The 25,601-nt window shown below is 31.3% G+C and overlaps 1 protein-coding gene across 1 annotated transcript in view; it reads right to left on the reverse strand.

Moving 5' to 3' along the window:
* LOC108907827 (heterogeneous nuclear ribonucleoprotein C) overlaps positions 1–25,601 on the reverse strand; it is a 447,713-nt gene that overhangs the window by 310,903 nt on the left and 111,209 nt on the right. Inside the window, exon 4 of the mRNA XM_018711644.1 lies at positions 9,607–9,764. Within this exon, the coding sequence (XP_018567160.1) occupies positions 9,607–9,764 (158 nt within the window). The remainder of the gene's footprint in view (positions 1–9,606; positions 9,765–25,601) is intronic.

Genomic DNA, 25,601 nt, shown 5'->3' on the forward strand with positions numbered 1-25,601 from the left:
TTTTAATATTTCATTATTTTCATAGAATCTCAACAAAGAGCCAGACCGCGATAAAAGAAAATGAATGGTAATTTCAGTATTCGCCATATAAAAATTGATTCGAGCGATTTAAATTCACGATCCAGATTTCATTTGAGCGTCGCGCGCCAGTGAAAATTTAATTTCCTGGATAAAAATAAAAGTTGATGGAGAACCACAACTTAGTCTAAATGATTTACCAGGCAAGCGTCAGATCGACAACACAAAGTTATAATTCAGTTATTAAACTAATAAGGACCTTAAATCGAAGAAATGATCCAGAAACAAAGCTAACCACTTTAGTATGAAATCCTATTCGAAGTCCCCGAGACAGCAATCAAGTTAGCGATGAGAAATGGATGAAGTCTCCAGTCAATTTATTGGCCACCCATCCAGAATCTAATCAAGGGAATTGGGTTAGTGATATGAAATTACCCGGCCTGCGCGAGCACTGAACAACGATGATAAGACACTTCATTGGATCCCTAACAGAAATCGCGTTACAACCGACTGTAAAAACACAATACATCCTTTTATTACTTTTTGATTCGGTTCGATGCTCGTTGAAATATTATATTATCTCTCAGACTTGCAGAGAAATATATAGGTATATTTTGCCCTTAGGGAATATCGACACTGGGATTGTTAATTCGGGGCGTTCAATAAATCTTTTCGTAAACATTTCTCTCCCAGTTGTGCGAAGATATCGATAAAAACAGTGACTCATTTTAGCACTTCATGACAGGAATAAAATATAATTAATTATACACTGGTACAAATTGTGTAATTTTACATCTTTACAATTGTTTTTATACAAAATAATAATAAACGAATTGTCGTATACCAGGTTCCGAGCTAATTTCAAGTTTTCGCTTAACTTTTCAATTGGAACCACGAAGCGTCTCCAACCCTTCCGTGCAGGATCGATCAATATTGAAAGCACTACGTAATATTTTACCATTTAATTAAGCAGGTACTTTGGTTCTAAACAGAAATTGCATAAATGTGTTTATCTGCTCCCACTATAGTAAATAAACTATTAATACAATGTTTTTAAGGAGGTAAGTGGATTTTACCGTAGAAGTGGAAGTTGCTATAGACAACGGGAGGTAAATGAGGTAACTTGCCTCCCTAGGGAAAAAAGCGATTTCGAGTTATAAATATATATTTTATGAATAAATAAATAAATATTTGATGAACATTACATTTTATTTATTATTATGACTGAATATTTATAGTAATTGTACAGTTATTACATTTACTAACATTTATAAAATCTGGATAATTATTCCTCTCGCGTTTACTAATTGTCACATTTTTCAGTCATATATCAGTCACCGGAGGCTCATTATTATCTGATTGATCCATTAATACATGATGCGACGCACTACTAGAACTTGGAGTTGAAGTATCATTGTAAAGAATCCTGTTGGCTATTTCATTTTTGTTACTTAAACTGTCAGCAACATAACTTTCTGCAATTGTGGCTGATTTCCGCCCACCATGTCTTTGGATTGCTAACCAGCTCCTGTAGTAGCCAGTAAAGTTGCCGATGTTCTTCGGAATGAATAGTCTGTATGTTTCAGGATGTTCTAGTTTCAAAAACTGTGCAATCTTATTAGGAATCATAGAAAGAGTATTCTTGCCGACTATTTGGTTTTAACATCTACCTGCTTGATAGCGCAAAAAAAAACGTGAAATTTCAGTTTTAATTTCCAATCTAATCTTGATATATTTCTTGAAAATTTCTAGGTGAGAAACAAAGCCCAGACGGTAAGTAATTGTAAACGTACGTGACACACCATTTTTAGAATCTGGAATTGTAACTACAATAATGTCGTCGAAATGTTTAAAATTGACGTTGGCCAAAGTAAGTTTTCACAACTCATCAGAACGGCATGCTCCTGCAATGCCTAAGACCGTCACTACCTTCATTAGCAAATATGTGACATCGGGTGCCTGAACGAGAAAATCGTTGATTTGTTTTCTTGTAAAAACTTTTGACTTTTTAGGTGTATAGCCGTCATTCTTACCTTTCAGATAAGTACTGTTGTCAATATACATATATGGATTTGTAAACTTACATTTTGAGTGGACTTCTGTATGCTTAGTGCAATAATTTTACATTTACCTAATGCACCGCCAAAATAACAAATGATCTACAACTTTTATGAGTCTTCAATCAAAAAGTAATTCAACCAGTAGATAGGTAATAGAAATTAAATAGGCGCAGTATTTTACTTTCCAATATAACTTTGTCATTTTGGATATATTGTACACATCCGCAATATTTCGTTATATAGGATAATGGCACCTCTAATTGACAGTTTAAGAGCTCATCGCTTTTAATAACTTTCAAATATATATTTAAATAGCTTTTAAAGACATGACATTTCGGGAAGCGATGGCGGATAATTTTAAGATTAATAAAATATCAGATTTAATTGAATAGAGAAATTGATTAAATTTATATATCTAATTCCGTACTTGGCAGTTTGACCAGTTATAGAAGAATATCATATTGAAATACTTCAGTCACTGATATAGTACGAACTAGTTATCGATATGTACATAGGTAGTGCGAGAACAAAAGGAACGATTTTTTCTTTTCAAGAAAATACAATACTAACAATAAGTAAGAAAGAGTACAGAATTTTGGGTTCTTTCATTTGACATTCATTATGTATAGTCCAATTAAATAAGCCTTTAATTCGAAATTTTGGTCAACTTCCCTGAATTTTTGATATGAGTTAGTGTGAGGAATGTTATAACAATAAGTGACAGTAATTTTTTTTCAATCCCCGGTCAAAGGTGAAAAAAGATAAAACAAAGGGGTACTTCAAGATAACTCAAAACGGGTAAGGACTAGAAAAAAAAGTTTCATATAAAGCATACAATTCTACATAAAAATGTCCTCTTGACTTTTTCTTGTATTATTAAAATTAACAGAGTTAGGGAGGCTAGAAGTTAAGGGAAGATTTCAGAAATTTAAAAAAATTATAAGCAAAAAAATGAATGAATTTTGTATTTTTCTCTTTCGATCTACTCTAAAAAATGTAACCTTTCTTTTCAGAGATATAGATATATTTTTTAATTTTTAATAAGAAAGTTATAACAATTTCAAATTTGTTGTTCACCCCCCTAAACAGAGATTTTAACAAAAACCTCCAAACAGGTCAATTTAATTTTGTCAATTTGTTTACATAAATCATATTTTTAATTCTTTTTGAGTAAATAAGATTTTTTTTTAAATAAAAATTATAGTTTTTCTGAAATAAAAAATAAGGGTAGCAACCCCCAAACACGGAATCATTTGCGAAATATTTGTTTTTTATCATAAGTAATTTCCATTTTGTTTCATTTCAAAATATTGATTAGAACCCAAAAATTTAAAAAAAAACTGTTTTGGGGGGCCAACTTTGAGGGTGTATTTCACCCCGTAAATATGTTTTTCCGCCGATAAAAAAAATACATTGTGCTATATTTCTCAGCAGATTGAAAAAAATTACAAAATTCATTCGTTTTTCTGCTTATGATTTTTTTAAATTTCTGAAATCTTCCCTTAACTTCTAGCCTCCCTAACTCTTTTAATTTTAATAGTACAAGAAAAAGTCAAGATGCCATTTTTATGTAGAATTATATGCTTTACAACTCTTATAAAAAACTTTTTTTTTCTAGCCCTTGCCTTTTTTGAGTTATCTTGAAAAACTCCTTCGTTTTATCTTTTTTCACCCTTGGCAAGGGGTTGAACAAAAAATTACTGTCACTTGTTATAATATACCTCAAACTAACTCATATCAAAAATTCAGGCAAGTTTACCAAAATTTCGATTTAAAGGCTTATTTAATTGGACTAGTATCTCAATAATTAAAAACTAAAAGTATTCCTACGTTTGATACGACTTATCAATTACATTAGGTATATCATAATATAGAAATCATATTCCACTAAATTCTAAGTATAAGTTCCATCTTCTAAAAAAACAAAACTTCAAAATAAGTGTTTGACCCAAAGTTACTAGGTCTCTTCAGATTTTTTGTACTCCGTTGGGATAATTTCTTTTTACAATTAAGTAGTTTAGAGATACACTCCAGAAAAGAATATTTCTGTTCTCAGTTCAATCACAGACGCAGCATAATCTTATAAATTTCCCAACGAAGTAGTGAAGACAAGAGTATCAAGAAATTGTGTGGTCAAGAAAATGTCCCACCCTTTTTTTAATAGGTATTATTGAGTTATAGATGAAACATTTTGTTTTTCAAGTTTTTGTTCTTAAAATCATTCTGCTTCTCCAAATAAACATTTATTTAGTTCTACTAAAAATGGTTAAATAAATGAAAAAGAACATCGAAAAGAACACAAACAACACACAACACACAAAAATTATATACTATTCTACATATATTGTAAATTACAAAATTTATGAAAACAGCGTGACCAGGAAAGCCTCCGACCTAAAATGACATACAACAACTGTAAATATCTGAAAGTGACAGGCAATAATAAATAATGAAAATCCAAGAATTTCTTGATAGTTCCGTGAAAGTTCTATTTTTTGCTGTCCCACTTCAAATTTTGAATAGTTTCTATTTCCATCATTTTATTTGTTATGTACCTATGTATTTAAAGCTTATTATGTTACGTTTTTTTTTTTTATTAAAAATGAGTAACTTCCGCAGATAGAATCTCAAAATATTAAAACTGAATTTAATCGGGGTATTCCATCCAAATGAATAAAAATATACATTTTATTATTAATCTTGAATTTAATATTAAAATATCGTCCAGTAGATACATTAAAAGATTAGTGATAGTCCATCCTCTAACAAAATGTAGGTATCATATTAATTTTGAGTTAAAAAAAGGACTAAACGGCTTCTACCTAATGCAGTGAAACCTTTTCGTTATTTCTACATTGGGGAATCATTTTTTTTCTTTTAAATGCGAATATGAATGTATTTTCAGTTCATGCAGATTTTTTCTCTTTTTAAATTTACAGAAAACAATAAAAAAAAATTTGACCCTTAATTCGTTTGTCAAACTACAGCACTGTGCCTCTCGACCAAAACTAATAAAAAATAATAAAAAGTTAAAGAAACTGAAGGTCAATCCTGACTGCTCAGTAACTTGAAGATGACCTGTCAGTTATTTATAAACAATAAAACCAAGAATGGCTCAAAGTTGGATCCTTGTGGAACTCCAGATCTAACTAAAGAGCAGACTGATGGCCATTGTATGTAAGTAACATATTGTTGTCTTCTTGCAAATAATACTGAAGTAATTTTACTTAGGCTTCACTAAAACCAAAATAGTTAAGTTTTTTTTATCAAAATATTATGACCAATCGAGAAGTTGGTATATTCTATATCAGAGTATCCATGTTCATGAATTATATTGCATAAGAATTGAATAAAGCAAACAAGATTTGAGGCAGTCGATATTTTCTCTATCAATGCAAGTTGATATGGAGATATCTACTTCTTCACTAAAGGATGAATTGCTGCATACAGAAACATCTCAAAGATAGTAGATAAGATACATACTACAGTAATAGGTCTATAGTTAGTGTAGATAAGTGGATCCTCAGATCTCAAAATCGGATATATCTACTTAACCAATTTTCCACAAAATTGGAAAAGTTGCAGATCTTAAACATAAGTTAAATATTACTAATAGCGAATATACAAATACACCTCTGCAATCTATAAGTAAGTTTATCCGATAGAAGTGATTATAGACTTGTGAGACATAGTTAAAATATACGCACGATATGTTGTTATTAGAGTTACTTTCATTAAAATTATTGCTAGTAGTATTTGGTATTTTAAATTTGTTTCTTTCCATCATAAATTTCCATAGTATTTACTATCCTGAATAAATTCTGACTGAACGTTATTGATATACAAATTACACGCAAACTGATTTTTTTTTTTTAAAGATTTATAAGTTATTATTATCTGACTCAGTCTTTTATATTATATACTAGGTTGACCCGGCAAACGTTGTTTTTCCATATAAATTAATCCTAGGATTATTTTAGTAGTTTTTTCATAAAGAAATTTCACTTCTACCATCTATATTATATTTAGTGTTATTCAGTGTATATCGTGTATATTTTTTTTATTAATAGTAATAGTAAATGTCATTATTACGGTTGATGCACAAACAATAATAATAATGGCCGAAAACTGTAGGGAGTGAGAAACGGCTCATTGTGTGAGAGAGATCTCATCCCTACTCCGTGCTGTTTACTGGGTCAGAAGTGACACCGGTCGACGCCTGGCGGGGATAAAAAAAATGATCAAGTGATAATTGATCAGTTATCGACCGGGGTTGAAAATTATTGAATTACTAATATCGCTATTAAAAAATAAGGGTTGATGGTAGAAGGGTGAAAATTTAGGATTGTATGTATTTTTTAAGGCCACATCATAAAAAAATAAAAAAATAAAATTTTGTCCAAAAAACAAAAAAAAAAAATTTTGGGGTGGACCACCCTTAACATTTAGGGGTATGAAAAATAGATGTTGGCCGATTCTCAGACCTGCCCGATAAGCACACAAAATTTCATCAAAATCGGTCCAGCCGTTTCGGAGGAGTACGGAAACGAACATTGTGACACGGAGAATTTTATATATAAGATTAATTTATCAACGATTTCTATATTGTACCACGGTGGATATTTATATTTTTATGGCAAAATACTTGAACGTAATTGTCAAAAGTACAGGTTTTGATAGAGTTGATCACAAGCTTCATCTACGTTTGACGGTGCAAGGGGATATTTGCTCTCTTGAATCTGGTAAGTTTCCAAGTAATTTGAAAACTAGTACAATTATTCCAATTGAAAAGGTTAGTGGCACCATCAAGTCCTGGGAATTTAGACCTGTTAATATTTTGCCAAGTTGCGAAAAACTTTTGGAAATGGTGGTATATCAACAACTATATGAGTATGTAAATGAAAATAATTTGCTTCTTGCTAATCAATCGGGTTTTCGTGCTAAACACTCCTGTGAATCTGCATTACAATTGACGATCACTGAATGGAAAAGGAATTTGGATAGGGGAGATTACACTGTGGCAGTTTTTCTAGATTTAAAACGAGCTTTTGAGACCATAGATAGATCAATGTTACTATTAACACTTAACAAATTTGGAATAGAAGGAAAGATATTAGAGTGGTTCAGGGATTATCTAACTGACAGGTGCCAGGTTACTAAAATAATGGACAGTGTGTCCTCGGCAAAAACTAATAGTTTTGGTGTGCCCCAAGGTAGTGTCTTGGGACCGTTATTGTTTTTTATGTATATTAATGACATTAAGGGTTTGCAGAATGAGGTTTTCTTAAATTTGTTTGCAGACGACACTTTACTGTCAGTTACCAGTAATTGTTTGAACACAGCTATAAATAGGATGAATTTAGCATTGACTAACATTACTAAATATTTAAAACATAATAAACTTAAATTGAATATTGATAAAACTAAAGCAATGATTATTACAACTTCATTTAAGTACAGAAATATTAATAAAGACTTAATACATTTAAAGATAGATGATAATATAATTAATATTGTGACTGAAATAAAATACTTGGGGTTTATGATTGATAATCTACAATGTAATGCACACTTTTCGTATATTCAAAGGAAAATAATTAAGAATTTATACTTTTTCTCAAGGGTATCCCAGCATCTTTCTATGGCATCAAGAATAACTGTGTATATACAATAATCCAGCCACATTTTGATTACTGTGCTAGTTTGTTGTATTCATTAGATCTCAATAAAATTGGAGTTCTACAAAAATTACAAAACAGAGGAATGAGAATTATTATCAGATGTTATAGACATACCCCTATACGACTTATGTTGTCATCGCTGCAGTGGATCTGTGTTAGGAATAGATTGCTGTTTATGGCTATGATATATGTTTTTAAAATAATTAATGGCTTGGTCCCTCATTACCTTCAGAGATATATAGTTTATGCGAATGACGTTCATCAGTATAATACACGATTTAATAATAATTTGTATATACCAAGGCATGCCTTAAGTCAGACCAGAAATATCTTGATCTAAGATCTTGATCAGTACAACAGAAAAAACTAAAATAACTGAAAATACCACAAATAAGCAATAATAGACACCACGTATATGCAGGTATAGTTATAAATAGTAGAAAAGTAATTGTAATATTATTGGGTAGCATTCAGTACCACAAACAAGCTAATGGCGTTTTCTCATTCAGTTAACAGCTACATTCATTACTTTAAGGGAAATACATTAAAAAAATATAAGAATAATTAAAGGTCGTTTCAGGTGATATGTTACCGTTAGCTTCAAGATGGACATTTATTATCGAAAAGGGGAAGACCAACGGTAATAAAGCCAACAAATTTTTATTAACTTCTGGAGAGGAGAACAAAGTCTAACAAAAACACGCACGTTTTATTTGTTCCAGGATATACATAACACGGTATCGCAATTAATTTCAATAAAAGTCCAACTAAATATTTTATAAAGTCAACTACACTTAAAATAGAATGGGCTTGTAATGGTAATAATATCACTTGGTGCTCTGTAAACCGGACAAATCCTGGATCTATAATTTATTTAGGAATAAATATTTAATGGAAAGTACTTTTATGTTCTTTGAACAACCCGAATCGAATGGCCCCAGAAATCCGCTTCTAGATATAGAGCTTTTCTCTGGAAATTGTATTGGCATTAAGAAACTAATGCTGAATCTACTACGAAAACATTTTTCTGTGGGGGACATGAATGAATACATTTTTTCAAATACTCGGTACCTTATGCCAAACTAGTGAAGCGCTCGTTTATAAGTACTTTATAAATAATTGTTTGTTTTTAATCGACCTAAAATTCAATCTATGCAAAATTTCAAATAAATGATTGATATATTTTTCTGTGGTCCGAGATTTTTTTGGCTTGTAAATAAAATTATCAATTCTCAATTCCAGTTTGAACTTTATAAACGAAGTTTGAGTTCTATAAGCTCTATGACAAACTTTGACAGATGTAGCTGGGCATTTTGAAAAATTGAATTTCATATTTCAATCAATAAAAATAAAATGATAGCTGTTATAACAATAATTATTATTTGTGTTATTTTGTTTATTCATTTGATACTTAGCGTTAAAGTGCTAAATAAAAAATGTTTATTTAGAACTGAAGAGTCTGCAGATATTATCTTTATATATATGGGTATTCCAATGGGAACACCATACAAGCAGCCAGAGAATACCGACGAACATACCCAAATAGACATACATAAACCTGCTCACAAGTCTTAGTGCATCATTTCGTAGACTTCGAGAACAAGGTGTAAATTTCATATAAATTGTTTCCTGTCCTTTTTTGTTGTGTAAGAGGATCATGTAAACATTGTCCTAAATACCTTTTTGATGGTATACTTGAATGAACAACACTTTATGGGGTTATGGCGTAGTCTTGAGATTTAAATAATGAAAGGGCAACAAGTGACTCCGCTAATTAATCAAGACTTACCAAAAGGAACAAGTAAAAATAACAGAAACACACGAAAAAAATATTTTACGGCACTTACCGGCCAGCCGCCCATACCGCTGGAACATTCTTTCAACATCCGTTTTGGAGCACTGGAATGTGTTTAGATTTCCAACAAAAACCCTTGAATTCACTGCTTGAGGGTCCTGCGAATTTGTTTGGTTTCCTACTTTGCTCATCTTCATTTTGGCGGACTGCCTGAAAAGAGAGCAGAAGCTAATTAAAGCTTTGCTTTTATAAACTGTAAATAAAAATTAATTATAGTAAGGTACTAAAATTCTTTTGTTTGATGCTTTATACAAATTACATAAAAGTAATGATGTACTATAGAGGTCCAAGAGAAAGGAACGGGAAAATCTCTCTACAAGACACTGCGTTATTTAATTAAAAAGTAGGATTTTAAAAGTTTGTGAAAGAGCTATAGAATGAAACTTGTTCAAGATGGAGAGAATTGGTACTTGATAAATATTTAATGACTATATAAAACACTACACAATAGTTCAGACAGTGAATGTAAATTTGTCGAAAGTAAAGTTTAATCTTTTCTAACGTTAACAATTTCATATTAAAAGAATTGCCTTTACAAACCAATAAAAGCGTTTAGGTACCTATCGGCAATGTGTTGGATATTATCTATTGTATACACGAACAGCATATGAAAATTACAGGACGAGTCGGGAACATCGCGCAAGACTCTAGTAGGAATGGATTCTATAAGTCAAAATAATAAGAAAAAAGCAAATGTTATGCAATTTTCATTTATTTTCAAGATACGACGTACATTTCAGTAAAAAATGTAATGATTAACATTCTATTAATCATAGTGTTCTTTAATAAGTGCTACAGTATTGATTTTATTTTACTTTAATTTTAAATTAATAATAATACAGTGTGTGGCGTGTATAATCTATAAAAATTAAGCAGCTTTCTAATGATATTTGTAATAGAAAAATCTTATGATATATTATAAAAGTTTATTTTTGTGTTTTTTGAATGTTGAAATTGATTCCCATTAGAGCGGATACAGGCATGGCACCGACGTCCGCAGCCTATGGCACCAACGCCCGCAGTCTACTTGATTGGCACACTGCCTGCAAAAACGTGCATTCGTTGATCACAATCTGGGGGTAAAATCTGTTGAACTGGTTGCAGATGATAGGGGTGCAACAGCTGGCGCTTTAAGATGCGATGTACGGTACGAGATGAGGTTCCTACCTACTGTGCGAGTCGTCAAGTACTAATTGTGGGGTCTTCGTCAAGATTTTCCAACACTGCATCTTCAACATTAAGGTTCACTTGCTGACCACGTCCTTCTTCTCGAGGAATAACACTTCCAGTATCTCGCAGCCTCTGAACGCACTGTTGGATTGTATTTGCACATGGGGGTTGACGTTGTGGCCATCGTTCCCGGTACAACCTAGTCACCGCGAGCGCATTTTCTCTGGCTGCACCATATCGACACGTTCGAAAATAGTAAATGCATTGTTTTCTCGGTTCATTGTAAAACTAGTTTGTGCATAAACTAAAAAATTAAGCAAAGTGAGAAATAAGAATGTCGTTTTTAATGTAATCGACACGCTACTCTTATTTCTTACTTCTTTATAAAAATTACACTGTCACTATCGTGGGATTAAAAAATAAAAACTTTTGTCTGGAATCTTTCACTTTTTAACACTGATGGGTCGATGGACGATGCTTAACTTTTAATAATTAAGTGAATAATGAATTCAATACAAATAAAAAATCAGTTGACTACACAAATTTTTTGACAATGTAACCTAACCTTCTTTTAGTATTACTAGTATTAGATTATATCGACTTAAATTATAAGGTTACATCTCGGGTCGCTTAAAAACATTTCCGAAGTTTTTAATAAATAACACAGGGTCGCCCTTCATTATCGTTGAATAAATAAACTTTAATTTACAAAAAAAACGCGAAGATAGAACTTTTTCGTGTCAGAGTTTTCTATTACAAATATCATCAGGAAGCTGTAGTTTAGTTTTTATAGATTATACACGCTACACCCTGTATAATAACTATTTGGAAATTTTTGATGAACATGGTGTGGATAAAACTACAAAACTATATCGGGAGTTTCAAAAAAAGATTCAAAATAAATGTAACATAAAGGACATAAAATGAATCGCCCCAATTATATGCTGCATGCAATTGCATTTGAATATAAGTATTGTATAATTAATTATTCCCGGAGTTGTACAAGTTAAAAATTTCATAAATATTCATTTAACCGTTTTCACGTCCTAAAAAGTACCAATGCCATTGTCATTAATACAAAATGCATATTGTAAAAACGAATGACACAACTATAACGAAAATGCAATCAAAATGGCGAACATGGAACTGAGTTTGGCATTTTTATTTCGTAATAATTGCAATATTGCAGGGAACCTATTACAGCCAGCACGTATCCGCTGTGATGTGAGCTATTGTTTGTAACAGAATAGTGTTTTATTTTTGCATAATAATTATTTTATTTTATGTACGCGGGGCAGTTTATTACCATACGGGATATTTTGTTGGCTTGCATCTGCATTTATCATCCATGTGAAGTAGACAAATATTGGGCCATTTAAAAATAAATTACAGCAGTTTACACCGAAACGAAAAATATATATATAGCTATAGGTATGTACTTCTGCCTTGTCAGTCCTTATACAGCGTGTCCCAGTAGTGCGGGAGAGTCCAATATCTATGTTAGAATGAGGAATATATGGATTTTTTTTACTGTGTTGCCACATTTCTCGGAATGTACAAATTAAAAATATATTCAACTATACAGGGTGTTCCACTTTTCCCGGACAGACACCAACTTTAGTTTTTTAAATGGAAACACACATTTTTTATATTTTTTTCAGATTCTACATAAAAAATAAAGGGTACTTAGTGTAGAATAGTTCTATTCAAATATTCACAGTTTTTGACCATAAGAACAATAAGGTGTAATAAACTATTAAAAATAATTATATTATCCACAGTAACTATATCTATCATTGTAGACCTGGTTTAACATAACACATATTTGTTCTAGTTTTTAAATTTATGAGTTGGTTACGTTTCCCGATATTTATCAATTTTTATCTACAATCAGACGAAGTTTGTTTAATTTTAAACCTATTAAATAAGTAAATATTCAGTCAGCCTTGGTATGTAAAATTTTAACACTGTATTTCCTATTAGCGTGCGGAATATCCTGAAATATGAATATTAATGGATCTAAAAGTACTTATCCTTATTTGAAATTTACATGTTTAAACAGGTAAGCAAGGAACGTTTTCTAGTCAACTTGCTCACTAACATTTTTAAAAGCCTGACCAGCATTCCTTTATGTCTATCTGCGAATAAACTGATTTACTTACTTTATTCTGTAACTTCTTAAAAAATATATTTAAATGATATTTTTTAAATTATTTTGTGGTGGTAAAACATCGAAGTAAGTATTCTATATAATCATACAGTTTCATTTGGTTCTATATTTTCATTCACGCTAGTTTATATTTAATAACGATTTCATTTTTTTTTAATTTTTGTAGCCCTTGCGAGAATTCCTGCCCCGGGAAATAATTCAGAATAAAATGAGTTTAAATAGAGTGTAAATTAACTCATTTTAGTCATTGTAATTAAAGAAGTTTGCGTCAACAGCTGCAAATGCAAAGAGATATTAACTTCGTTGCGCGTTTATTTGCCGCCAGGAAAAACAACCAATTAGGATGCAGGTGGTGTGTATCCCGTGCCCAGAGAAACGTAATTCTCACCCTTTAATTACCTACATGCATTCTAATCTGGCTCACTCAACTTCTACGCCTGGCATCCGAATTAAGTAATTCCCTATTAGTGCAAAACCGTAAATATTATCCTGTTTAAGGAAGCTGAGATGAGTCGGTTTAATCCTCTATAATTTTTCCAATTTCCTTGAGCAGAACGAAACAACTTTACTTTAAATTACATACGAGATATTATTTTGATGTAAATGTAACATAACTATTTGTACAACGGAATATAATAATTTATTTTCCAAGCGACTTGTGCACAAATATTTTACAGTTGATACTTTTATGTTGCAATCAATAATAAGTTTGATTGAAAGTCCAGGTTTCATGCAGATAAAAGGAAGTATTTTGTTTTTATCGAATTTAATGTAAAAAACTGACAAAATAATTGATTATATTGTTCATGTTTTCATGTGACTATGTCTGTGAGTACACGCTAATGGATATAAACGAAAGGAAACACAGTTTCGTAATTAAATCAACTACATTTTTTTAAAATGTCACTATCCGCTCACGATAACTTTTTATTTTGCTGTCATACGCGTTGTACTAGCAGAAATAGTCTAAATTCTCCGCTCTATGCTGACACAATGATACTGTCTGCCATAAAAACACGTGCCATACACTCGGCCAAGCAAAGCGTCAATGCATGGCCAACGTTTCTCAGTAATAACCTGGATTGTTCACCGACACGCCTGGTGCGTGTCGAATAAATTGATCGATGGGAAGCCTCAAACCAGAGGCAGACATGTATATGTTTATTGTACAATGACATGGATAATGGGATTACTAAAATGTGAAGTAGTTGAAATTTCGCTACTATATAGTATAGTAAGGTATCGGTTGTGTCTCTTTTTGATTGGATAAAATTACATAAAAGAGAACCCGGCCTACAGTCAACTCACATTGCAGCCGCTGTAATATTTCCGATCTCTAATAATGAAATGCCGACTCTGCAAAAAATGTATTTAATGTAAGTATTAGTCTCTTCCTTGCCTTTAATATGTTTTTACCATCTTTACCTTTAATAGCAAATATATATTTTTTATTTAAGTACGACACCATTTTCTGAAAAAGACAAATTCAAAGTTAATAAGAAAAATGACATGGTTTTTAAGATAATGAACAAATTATTTATTCAATAAAGTTCATTATTTCATATGAAATGTAATTTGTCAACTATATCCAATGCAGTTAACGTATTAAAATTGAATATCGATGTTCAATCTGCTTTTGGAAAATACTCTTTTTTGCAAAAAGTAAAAATATTTAAAATCTATAAATTACATGTATGTGTCACAACCCAGATTTCAGATAAACAGACCTCAATATCAACTGTTTCTTACTTTTATCAAGTTCTGTAATAAGAAATGACGATTCCAATCTTGCCTCCCTCGTATAATTAAAAATATTTTAATTTATTTCAGAACTCGAAAGATTCTGCAATGTACAACGATAAAATTACGATATTCGTTATGAAACATATTAAACTCAACAGCCTACCAAAACATCAAGCAATAAGCATTAGACTCTCAATTTTTTAAAATAAAATTGTGAAACACAAGCAAACTTTTTAAATAAAACAGAATTAACAGCATTTCGTAATACCATATTGTGTTTGTAACGTAATTTTATTGGGCAAGTTTGGAAAATGTTTAATCTGTTTATTAAATACAACTTGAAACGTCTGTTAAACCCCCCAAAAATACAATTAAATAAAGAAAACCTAGATACCAAGCACCCAAAAAAAATGTTATTTTAAAATTAAAAGAAGTTTGTCTTTAGTTATCAAATTGAGATGTCTTAACATTTTTTTCATTGATAATTTTATTTAATACATCTACGAAATATGCATGAACGTTGTTAAAAACATTAGATTCTATTCGCTAAAATAAAGTTTATATGCAGGAAAATTTTGCTAATGTGTTAATAATTATTATCGGAGTCTTCAGGTGCTGCCCTGGTTTTTTAAATTTCCTTAACGTTTCATTGTTCATACTCTTAATTTCATTAGTATAAGATATTATTAGCATTAGAAGAAATTTAACTTTTCTTTGATCGGCATTGCAGCTGACAGCACCAGCAACGGAACACCAATGAATATAATAATAATTGTGCCAACACCCAGAAGAAGTAACTTAACTGGGTAAGTCTACACCGGAAGAATTCAACTGGCTGGTCATAAAAACAACTCTGATATTAGTGTAGAAACATTTAGGTATTGATTACAACGAAAAAGCTGGAGGTAGTCAGAAAGGCTTCGTGAACTACTTATATTGTCTAGGAATCTGTTTCTTCATCAGATCATGATGGCAAATAATAATCAGTCGACAATCAGCGTAACAGATGTAGGAATAATTTGTCCAGACAGTTTAATCAATCATGAATAATGACATGTCTCCTTGCAGAATTTCACGGAGTTAAGTAGACAAGCAAAGGTAATCTCTCAGACTGGTTACTTGATTATTCAAGTTAATCGTCAGAAACCAGGTTCTTTAAAGACAACCAGAACTAGATGAAGTACCGAATCAATGACATATTGGTGGAAAAACGACTATAAGTGTAAGAAAAATCTTTTGATAAAAACTTGGAGTTTCAACAGAACCAATACGGTGCATATTACGAGAGATTCAAATGTATCCTATCATGTATAAGCATGTCCGTGCATTAGTACTAGCGCAGCGAATTATCCGTTACGAGTTAAATCCGAAAATCCCTGATTTACACCTGATGTGTTACAAATGAAGCGGCGTTTACATGAAACGGGATAGTTAATGTTCGAAGCATCATCTTAAAACTTGAGAATACCCTCATGTGCTTCAACGGGATCACTTCTAACACTTGTTTTCCTTTAAATGTTTGGAGAAATTATCGGTGATCGTTTAGTTGAACAGTTCGTAATGCCAAATCGAGTGGATGGTTCTCAAGATGCTGAATTTCTTCGAAATAATCTATCTCCACTTCTTGACGATGTATTGGGTCCTAAGGAATTCAACAATGAATGTGGTTCTTGCACGATCATTTTGATAAAGGGTTCGAGATTACCATAATGAAAATGAAGAAATGCAGCAGATATGAACATTGAAAGTATTTCTTCCCATTTCCACGACAACTCTGATAAAATCAGTAACAATCTTGATCAAGCCATATCTTCCATATTTTGAAGGGGAAGAAAACATTTTTTAATAAAAATTGTTGAAAAATGGAGAAGTTTCATATTTTTTTGTAAATGCCCCAGAAAAACTTGTACATCAACTTGAAAAATCAAGTAGATGTTTTGTTGCATATTATACTGCAAAGTTTTCAACGTTGAAATACTTTCAAACCAAATAGAAATACTTAAACGAGTACAGCGATTTCACAGCCCTTTATCCAATTTACAGCTGCTTCTAGAACATTATTGAATACTAAATGATTATTATTTAAGCTAATTCATATTCATCGAGCCCGAAATGTACTACACGTATACACGCCGCACCGTAATATATGCGTTTATTAGTGGCGAGTACCCGACACTATTCACCGTAAAAAATCAGGGGCATTGTTCAAAATAAATCGCGCTTCGTGCATACTTGATACATATGCATTTCCAAAATTGAGGCCTATTCGCGCTCATTGTAGCCTGATTTGCACGCTGTTCGACTGCAACCGTGAAACTTGACGCAATGAGTTTGGCTCAGTCATTGTTGCTAATGCCACAGGCAGTAGAAATGTGCTAATTCCCCGACTTGGATCGGGCGTTGGTAATGAATTGCCATGAATTATGGCGTACAGTGATTGTGACGGCACAATTGATTATGACCATGTACGGTGGTATTTGCAATATTAAAGTCTTCCAATGTGAGTATATTAATGCAACTTGTCATTAGACAATAAAGCTGTCAGCAAATCGAATTCCGGCCCACTCCAGGAGCGTATTCCGGAGGCTTATTTTTGTTAAGAATAAAAATTTTATCCCGCTTCATCTAACAGGGTGCTATAATTATTTTACAAGTTCGCACACAGATGTGTGCGAGAGAGATAAAGCTAATGCAGGCTAACGCTTCGTTCAAAAAACCTCGTCAGTAGCGGGCGATACTTAATTATACTCGATTCCTTACACCTTTTTTTCTGTTGGACCGTAACATTTACAAGCATATTTTTCAAATTGCCCCTTTTATTAAGACCGGAGATACTCATTGACGATTCTCAGAAACAGGTTAAAATAGAAATTTTCTAAGAGCAAAAAAATCTTCTAAAATGGTGCTTATTTTTAAAAATATAAATTCTGTCGTCATTGGCATACACACAAAAAAGTTACGGGATAGCCAGTGGCGCACAGGCACTAGAAATAGAACATCCTGTATATGTATTCTCTCCAAATTCTATATTTACCTTGCCCTTATATACAAAAATAAGTGTGCCAAATTTGAAGTTTCTAAGAAAAACAGTTTTCAAATTATTTGAAAAAAACTAGGTTATCTGTTCTATATTTAGAAGGCTGTATCTCAGTAGGCGTGCAATTTTGTATATAGGTAAGTTAGGCTAAATAGTCTTATTTTCATCCAAGGAACCTGTGGNCAATTGATTATGACCATGTACGGTGGTATTTGCAATATTAAAGTCTTCCAATGTGAGTATATTAATGCAACTTGTCATTAGACAATAAAGCTGTCAGAAAATCGAATTCCGGCCCACTCCAGGAGCGTATTCCGGAGGCTCATTTTTGTTAAGAATAAAAACTTATCCCTCTTCATCTAACAAGGTATTATGATTATGTTACAAGTTGCCACACAAGATAGCCTTGAGCTTAATTAAGCCTTGAAATAAATATTTCGTGTAAATATCATTGTATGATTCTACGTGAAAACCTATGTAAGAAACCTTTTTGCAGGATGTAAATATTTATACAAACAAAAAAGTTATAGAGTACCATAGCGAAACACCAAAATTGAATAACGCGTTCTCTTAAACGTATTTTTTGAACGAATTAATATAACAAGATACGGTTTTCGCCGAAATAAAATTCTCTCTTCTGGGCAAATATTCGTGAATACAATAAGAGGTAAATATTAATCTTTCAATCTATTCACCAATTCACCATAGACCTTATAAACTGCTGGACTCGCCCAACCGTCATTTTATTAATATAAACGACAATCGCACAGATGTGTGCGAGAGATAGAGCTAATGCAGGCTAACGCTTCGTTCACAAAACCTCGACAGTAGCGGGCGACACTTAATTATACTCGATACCTTACACCTTTTTTTCTGTTGGACCGTATTCCTGTTTGAAGCTAAAATGATTTTAACTACATCTATGTGTGGCGGCTACACTTTGTGAAGTACGGAAGTAAAAAATTTTGAAAAACTCCAAATAGTCGTCAACCCTTTGACTGTGAAGTTGTAATTGTTCTATTCGAAATTTCAATTTCTTGTAAAAGTATGGACAGAAGATCAAAGGATCATGGAGGAACCCATCGGCCGAGTATTCTTCTTCAAAATTTTGAACTCTGTATAGTCGGGCAGGGCTATTTTCCCGATACTTCCACACTTCACTGACCGATATAGGATAATTTTGCAAGCGCCACATAAAACATTGGGAAAACGTTCATCCTGTTCAGCATAATTCACACATTTTTTTTAGATTCACACATAAACTACTACTGATTTTGACTATTTGTTTCTTCTTCTGCAGGCAGAGAAAACATATCCGCTCCCGATTTTCTTGATGGGTTCCTGCATGATCCTTAATCAACAACTTCACAGTCAAAGGGTCGAAGACTATCTGGAGTATTAACTAATTTCACGAATAATATTGATCATTTGATCTGGAGTATCACAAAACGTAAACAAATAATCGGGGGTGGGGGTTGGCGATAGTTCAATGATCTCGCAAATCAAACAAGGATGGAAATAAATGACATGATTCTCGCTTGTTGACATACTACCGAAAAATCCACTATTCGAGATATCGGGATTTTTCTACCTTTCGCTCACTTTTAGTTGCGAAACTTCCCCAATTTGGCAAAAATGACGTTTTCCTGAAAGTTTTACACTAGCACACAAACATTTACAAGCATATTTTTCAAATTGCCCCTTTTACTAAGACCGGAGATACTCATTGACGATTCTCAGAAACAGGTTAAAATAGAAATTTTGTAAGAGCAAAAAAATCTTCTAAGATGGTGCTTATTTTTTAAAATATAAATTCTGTCGTCATTGGCATACACACAAAAAAGTTACGGGATAGCCACTGGCGCACAGGCACTAGAAATAGAACATCCTGTATATGTATTCTCTCCAAATTCTATATTTACCTTGCCCTTATATAAAAAATAAGTGTGCCAAATTTGGAGTTTCTAAGAAAAATAGTTTTCAAATTATTCGAAAAAAACTAGGTTATCTGTTCTATATTTAGAAGGCTATATCTCAGTAGGCGTGCAATTTTGTATATAGGTAAGTTAGGCTAAATAGTCTTATTTTCATCCAAGGAACCTGTGGTCAAGCGTTGTCCATCCTTTTCAGGGACACCCTGTATATTGGAGTAAAAATGGATCTATTTTCTGTTATTTTTAATAAGTTTCGTATAAGCATTAGTCGAATTCCGGTCATAATTGGTAGTTCTCGGTGAGTCATCATAACATTGAGAAGAAAAATTGTTTGAATTTAGATGAACTATTAGTTTGCTAACTTAAATAAAACTCAACAACATCAAAGAATTTTATAAAGACTATGCATATTCATACATAATATAATATATAACATAATTTTTAAGCTCATGACTTTGCGGTTGATATAGCAAACTTACACTCTACTAAAAACTGAATAATTAAGTTTATATACGAAGGAACTGAAAAATAGAATAATTGAAAACCACTTAGTTTACAATAGATAAATGTGAGTTCATACTACTAAATTTTCAAATTAAAGTCTAAACATTCCTCACAATTGTTTTATTAAATTAATGATTAATTTCGGTGTCTACGTTACACAAACATACACTCTATTAGTAATGGTTTTTAAACATAAAAAATGTAAATAAATTGAACATACTTGACAAATTGTGTACACGTTTAAATGTATATTTTATGTTTGCCTTTTACCTTGTACTTCTACGTACGAATACAAGTGTGAATTTACGTGACCTGATTTGGCTCAACGAACCAGATGTGATCACCTGTGTCGTGTTACCGCGCGTACATAGAGAACACTAGGCGAGTTTAGATTCATTTGTGACTTAATATAGCAGTGTTTTAACTACCTAAATTAATGTTATAAATAAATTCTAGGTAAGTAAATGACATGACTTTGTGTAAATTATATAAATTTCTCGGTATATTTTCTTAACGTTAATGCAGAGTATGAGAAACATGATAGTGAACCTTTGTACACAGACATCTAGACTGTAGCTTACTATTTAAGACATATTGGTTTATTTACACTATACTATTTCAGTTTACATCATATATTTGCAACATAAATATAAACATCGTAATAAGTAGAGTAACAGAGTAAAAATAAATTACCTAACTTCCATTTAATATCTTTCTGCTATGCTCTTTTTGGAATCCTGGCAGTTTAGCTACAGTTTCAGAAGCGGTGCAAATAAGTACCAGCATTGTGTCATATCCTTCGCTACCTACCTGAAACACCATTCTCCAAAGTGTTTCCGAGATTTGTAACATAAGAAATAAAACAAAGTTGAATTGTACGTTTCGCCGAAGCTCCATACCCAATTTCAATATTACTAGATAGTTTTCAGTTCTTGGCGGTTTGGAATACCTACACTCAGTAAATGGAAACTTATTTGAGATGCGTGATTCCCAAACTGGTAGAATTATAAAAATTTTTATTATTCTCATTATTAAAAGTGCTACACGTTTGAAGAAGCTCCTGACTGTTTAAGATATATCTACCTTTCCTTCAAAACCTTGACATGATACACAAATACCTCTATCTGAACAAGTAAATCGATTTATATGTAAATTTTATTGCAGATTCACATGTTTCAGGTAAATTTTGGAGATTAAAAACTCGGGTAAAACGTGCGTAGAGGCCACAGATTTATAAAATTAATGGAAACATTTTCTTCAAATCCTTAAACTATGGATGCCCCGAATATTCAACTTATTTCAATTTGTATTTAAATGACGAAATATATTTTTCACTGGAGTGTGCTTTATAAAAAAAACATAAAAGTGAAAATGCCTAAAACTCGAATGGAAATAATATTTTTGTTCTAGAAATGTTCTCTACTGAAAAATCTGAATTTTGATAACCTTCATAAAATAAATAGGTATTTGGTCTTTATTTTTATAAGACATCTTCAAGCTGCTAATATTTCTTTATAAATATTGTATTGTGAATCAGTGGAATATCCAATAAACCTGAATAATTCCATAATTCTGGTATACGAGAAACAAGATTTTGATCAAAACTCTGTACAGAAGCATTAAAAATTCAGAAGAAACAAAATAACTTCCATCTTCCTTTCTTACTTTCTACCACACTCTTCTACAATTCTACCGATTCTTCAGAAAAATATAAATTTTGCATTGCAAATACACTATCAGTTCGGTGCTAAGTTATTTACATAAAGTAGAAACGCTATCCTAGATTCATCAATTCTTTCATGCTATTTCACAACCATTTAAGGCGTGACTTAATATAAGACGTAGTCTCAATTAAAGAATGAGAATCTCAACAAATTGCAACAGTAGCCAGTAGATTGAATGAACCAGGAAGTATTTGCATTCAAGTTTGTTAGAATGCAGTGTTTTAATGTGAAGCAGTATCCTGCCTCAGAGTAAAGACCTCGTAGGTACCCTTGATAATACAGGCCAGAAAGTGGTAGACACGTCAGTATTTCAAATCGGTATTAAAATTTTATTAAAAGTGTCTTTTGTAAATTAATGTTAATGTTATTATTTTTGCAAATACCTAAGTTATTATTAAAAAAGTGCTTCACTTAAAATGTATCATCAAGTAGTTTTCTGTCTTGTATTTATTTTGTTTAAGTTTCAAACTGAATCAATTAATTCTGGAATTTTTAGGAGAACGGTTCAAATTTGATTTGCATTTATTTTTTTAGATTTAACCCATAAACAAATGTAATACAATTGTTTATTATTCATTAGAAACTTGAAAGGTGGTTTGGAATAGAGTGTTTATAACTCTAAACAAATTTATGATTTGTGCAAATACTTTTCTAATGAACAGCTAATTTGAGGCAATAAGTGGATATTTACGAAGAAGACGACTAGAACTCTAAATATTGATGTTGGTGGTATTAAAATTTGTATTTAATAAAGTTAGGACTCTCTAGGATTTAACGGGAAAGTGTTTAATAATAAAAGCTAACTGTAAACAATTTGCCATTGCAAAAGTTGCTTTTGAAATGAAAAAAATAGTAGCTATATTGGAATAAAAAAAGGAAAAAGGGATAGATTCTAGTGCGAGGTGTGACGTTTGTCAAAACGAAAACATAAATAACAACATAGGATATACCAACATATACGCTGCTGTTTATAGATTGTTAAATATACCAATGTCAAATTTAAATTTCAATAAGGAAGTGTAGATATTGCAACACTTATGTATTAATAATGATTTTTCTCCTGATATTGTACAGATAACTATTAATAGAATTTTGTTTCAGAAAAATAGAAATTTAGCTTTTCATTCACAAAATTTTAACATTGATAATAATTATAATTTTAGATCTTTATCTTATTCAGGTAGTATTTCGGATAATATTTCAATAATTTTAACTAAAAGTATTCCTAATCTCAAAATTTCCTTTAAAGTAAATAAGTCAATTCGTTCAAAATTTTCAAAAGTTAAAGATTCGCAGGATAAATTGTCAAATAGCGGTATATATTTGTTATCTTGTAATGATTGTCCCGTCACCTATGTTGGTAGAACCATTAGATCATTAAATATTCGTATTAATGAACATTTAAAAAGACCTGAAAAGTCAGCTTTTGGGCATCATATTAATTTTACTAACCATTCATTTTCACATTTAAACAATAGCCAAATTCTTCATAATATTCATAATAATTTTGATTTTCATAAAATTAATTTATTGGAAGACTTAGAAATTCTAAGAGAAATTAAAAGGAACCCTAATAACTGTGTTAATACTCAAGTCAATTTAAATTGTAATTTTAAACCTTTATGCAAGTATCTTTGGGAATCTCATTAATTCACATCTGATATTTTGTTATTAGTATATTGGTAGTTTTACTTTAAAATTTTTTTTGTTTTCACTTAGTTGGTAATCCGTAGAATTGGAGAATGTCAATTTTCAATTTCATTTAACATTTAACCTCACTTTATTTCACTCCACGTGTTCGACATTGTTAGTCAATTTCTGTTTCTTTCTCTTGTTATTTACCAGTAATTGATGTTATATTTAATGTTGTATATTGTTATGTCGAACTTATTAAGATTTTCAACGTTTCCTAAATATTTTTTGGTATCTAAAATTTAACGTAAGTAAAAATTTTTTGCTTTATATAATGTCATTTCAACCTCTTGTTGATACCCTAGGAATAGCTCCGATGATGACTATGTAGTCGAAAGCGCTCAGCTAAGATTTTAATACAAATTTTATACACACTTTAACATACAAATTTCTTTGGCTTTTCTTTAAATAACCGAAGTATGTACTCAAGATACAGTCGTTATTTTTTAACTTATAATAATGCCCATATTTATCTGTACAACTTATAGTACTGATTAAAAATAATGTACAAAGAAAAAAATTAATGCTGTTGGCATTGTATTAATAGACGTGATCGTTAATACAATGTTTTCAATTTCATTAATGATCCTCTGTGATAAAACGAATGATCGCGAGTGATGTAATGCATTAAACACCAAATAATCAACAGTAGTACATTATGGCAATGAAACGAAGCATCGGTTGGAAATTAATGTCTAGAAATACCATTATAATGACTTTTTTCACTATATTTACGTTACTTTATCGTTCCGTGGATAACAGAGCTGTCACGGATGAATTTAATTATTGCTAAAGGTTTCTCGTCTATTATTTTAGTTTTTAATAATCAAAATAATCAAAGTACCTACAACTTAAACAAACAAATGTTCATACATGCTAATATAAATCGTAACCGTTACTGAAAGCATTCAGGTTGTGAAAAAATGCATCATTTATAGCTGTCAAAAGCAAATATTTCAAGTACCTTTAGATGTATATGTTTAACGTTTAAATCAAATTTATATGTTCATATTTCAGAAATAAACGAATTTACGCAGCTATATTTACGTAAAAATTTACTATTTTATTTTTATCGTAAAATGTGAAATCGAGGTCCCCTTGCTAAAGAAGATAAAATATTGAAATTGGAAAGGCGTTTAATAAACAACGTTTAACAGTAAAAGTGGATTGAGTTTCGAAAATGAAAAGCTGTTTACACACATCAAACGATTGCCTGCATCGCATTGGCATATATTTAACACTTTTATATTAAAATGAAAACAATTTTCAGAGCGAGAGTACAATGCAATTTCTAGTGTTAAACTTTGTGCAGTCACATTTGTTAATCGAAAGTTTGTCACATTTTCATAATTACCTATGCAGTAATAATCCCAAATACTTAAATAAAGTACTTTTAAACGGCAATAAAGTTAATATGACCTAGAGAACTGTTTAGTTTTAGAATTTGAAAATGCTAAAACTCGACAATTAATAATTTTGGTATAAAGACAGTGTATATTTGTACGATTTTCGAATTTTATCTTTTCTCACAGTTATAAGATGAAAGTGTTGTGAACACCGAGTATATTTTTCGGTTTTATATATTACACATTTTAACTTAAATATATCCGGTAATAAAAACGCTGCAATAATATGTTTTACTTATCTTCGTGAAAGAAGTAATAGTAATCATGAATTCTCAATGAGCCCGTCTGCAAGAGTGTAATATAAAATGATTATCAGCTTTCGCGGAGCCGCAGGAGCATATAACTTCTTTATATATCACTCAATAAAATTTGAATTTGTGCTGAGTTTCCAACTTTTACTGCAACATAAAAGGTGTAAATTGACTTTAGCGTTTACGTTTTCGCTTTTTATATATAACTAATATTATTATTAAATTATCAAGAATTAATAAATTTACCTATTTAACTACACGTGTATGTGTGGTGTGTGTTATACATTATGTAAAGAATGTTACATTAGGAAAGTTAAATAACGGACAATACTTTGTTTTACTAAAAAAATACAACA

Source organism: Anoplophora glabripennis, unplaced genomic scaffold (genome assembly GCF_000390285.2).
Source record: "Anoplophora glabripennis isolate ALB-LARVAE unplaced genomic scaffold, Agla_2.0 scaffold120, whole genome shotgun sequence".
Classification (NCBI taxonomy): Eukaryota; Metazoa; Arthropoda; class Insecta; order Coleoptera; family Cerambycidae; genus Anoplophora; species Anoplophora glabripennis.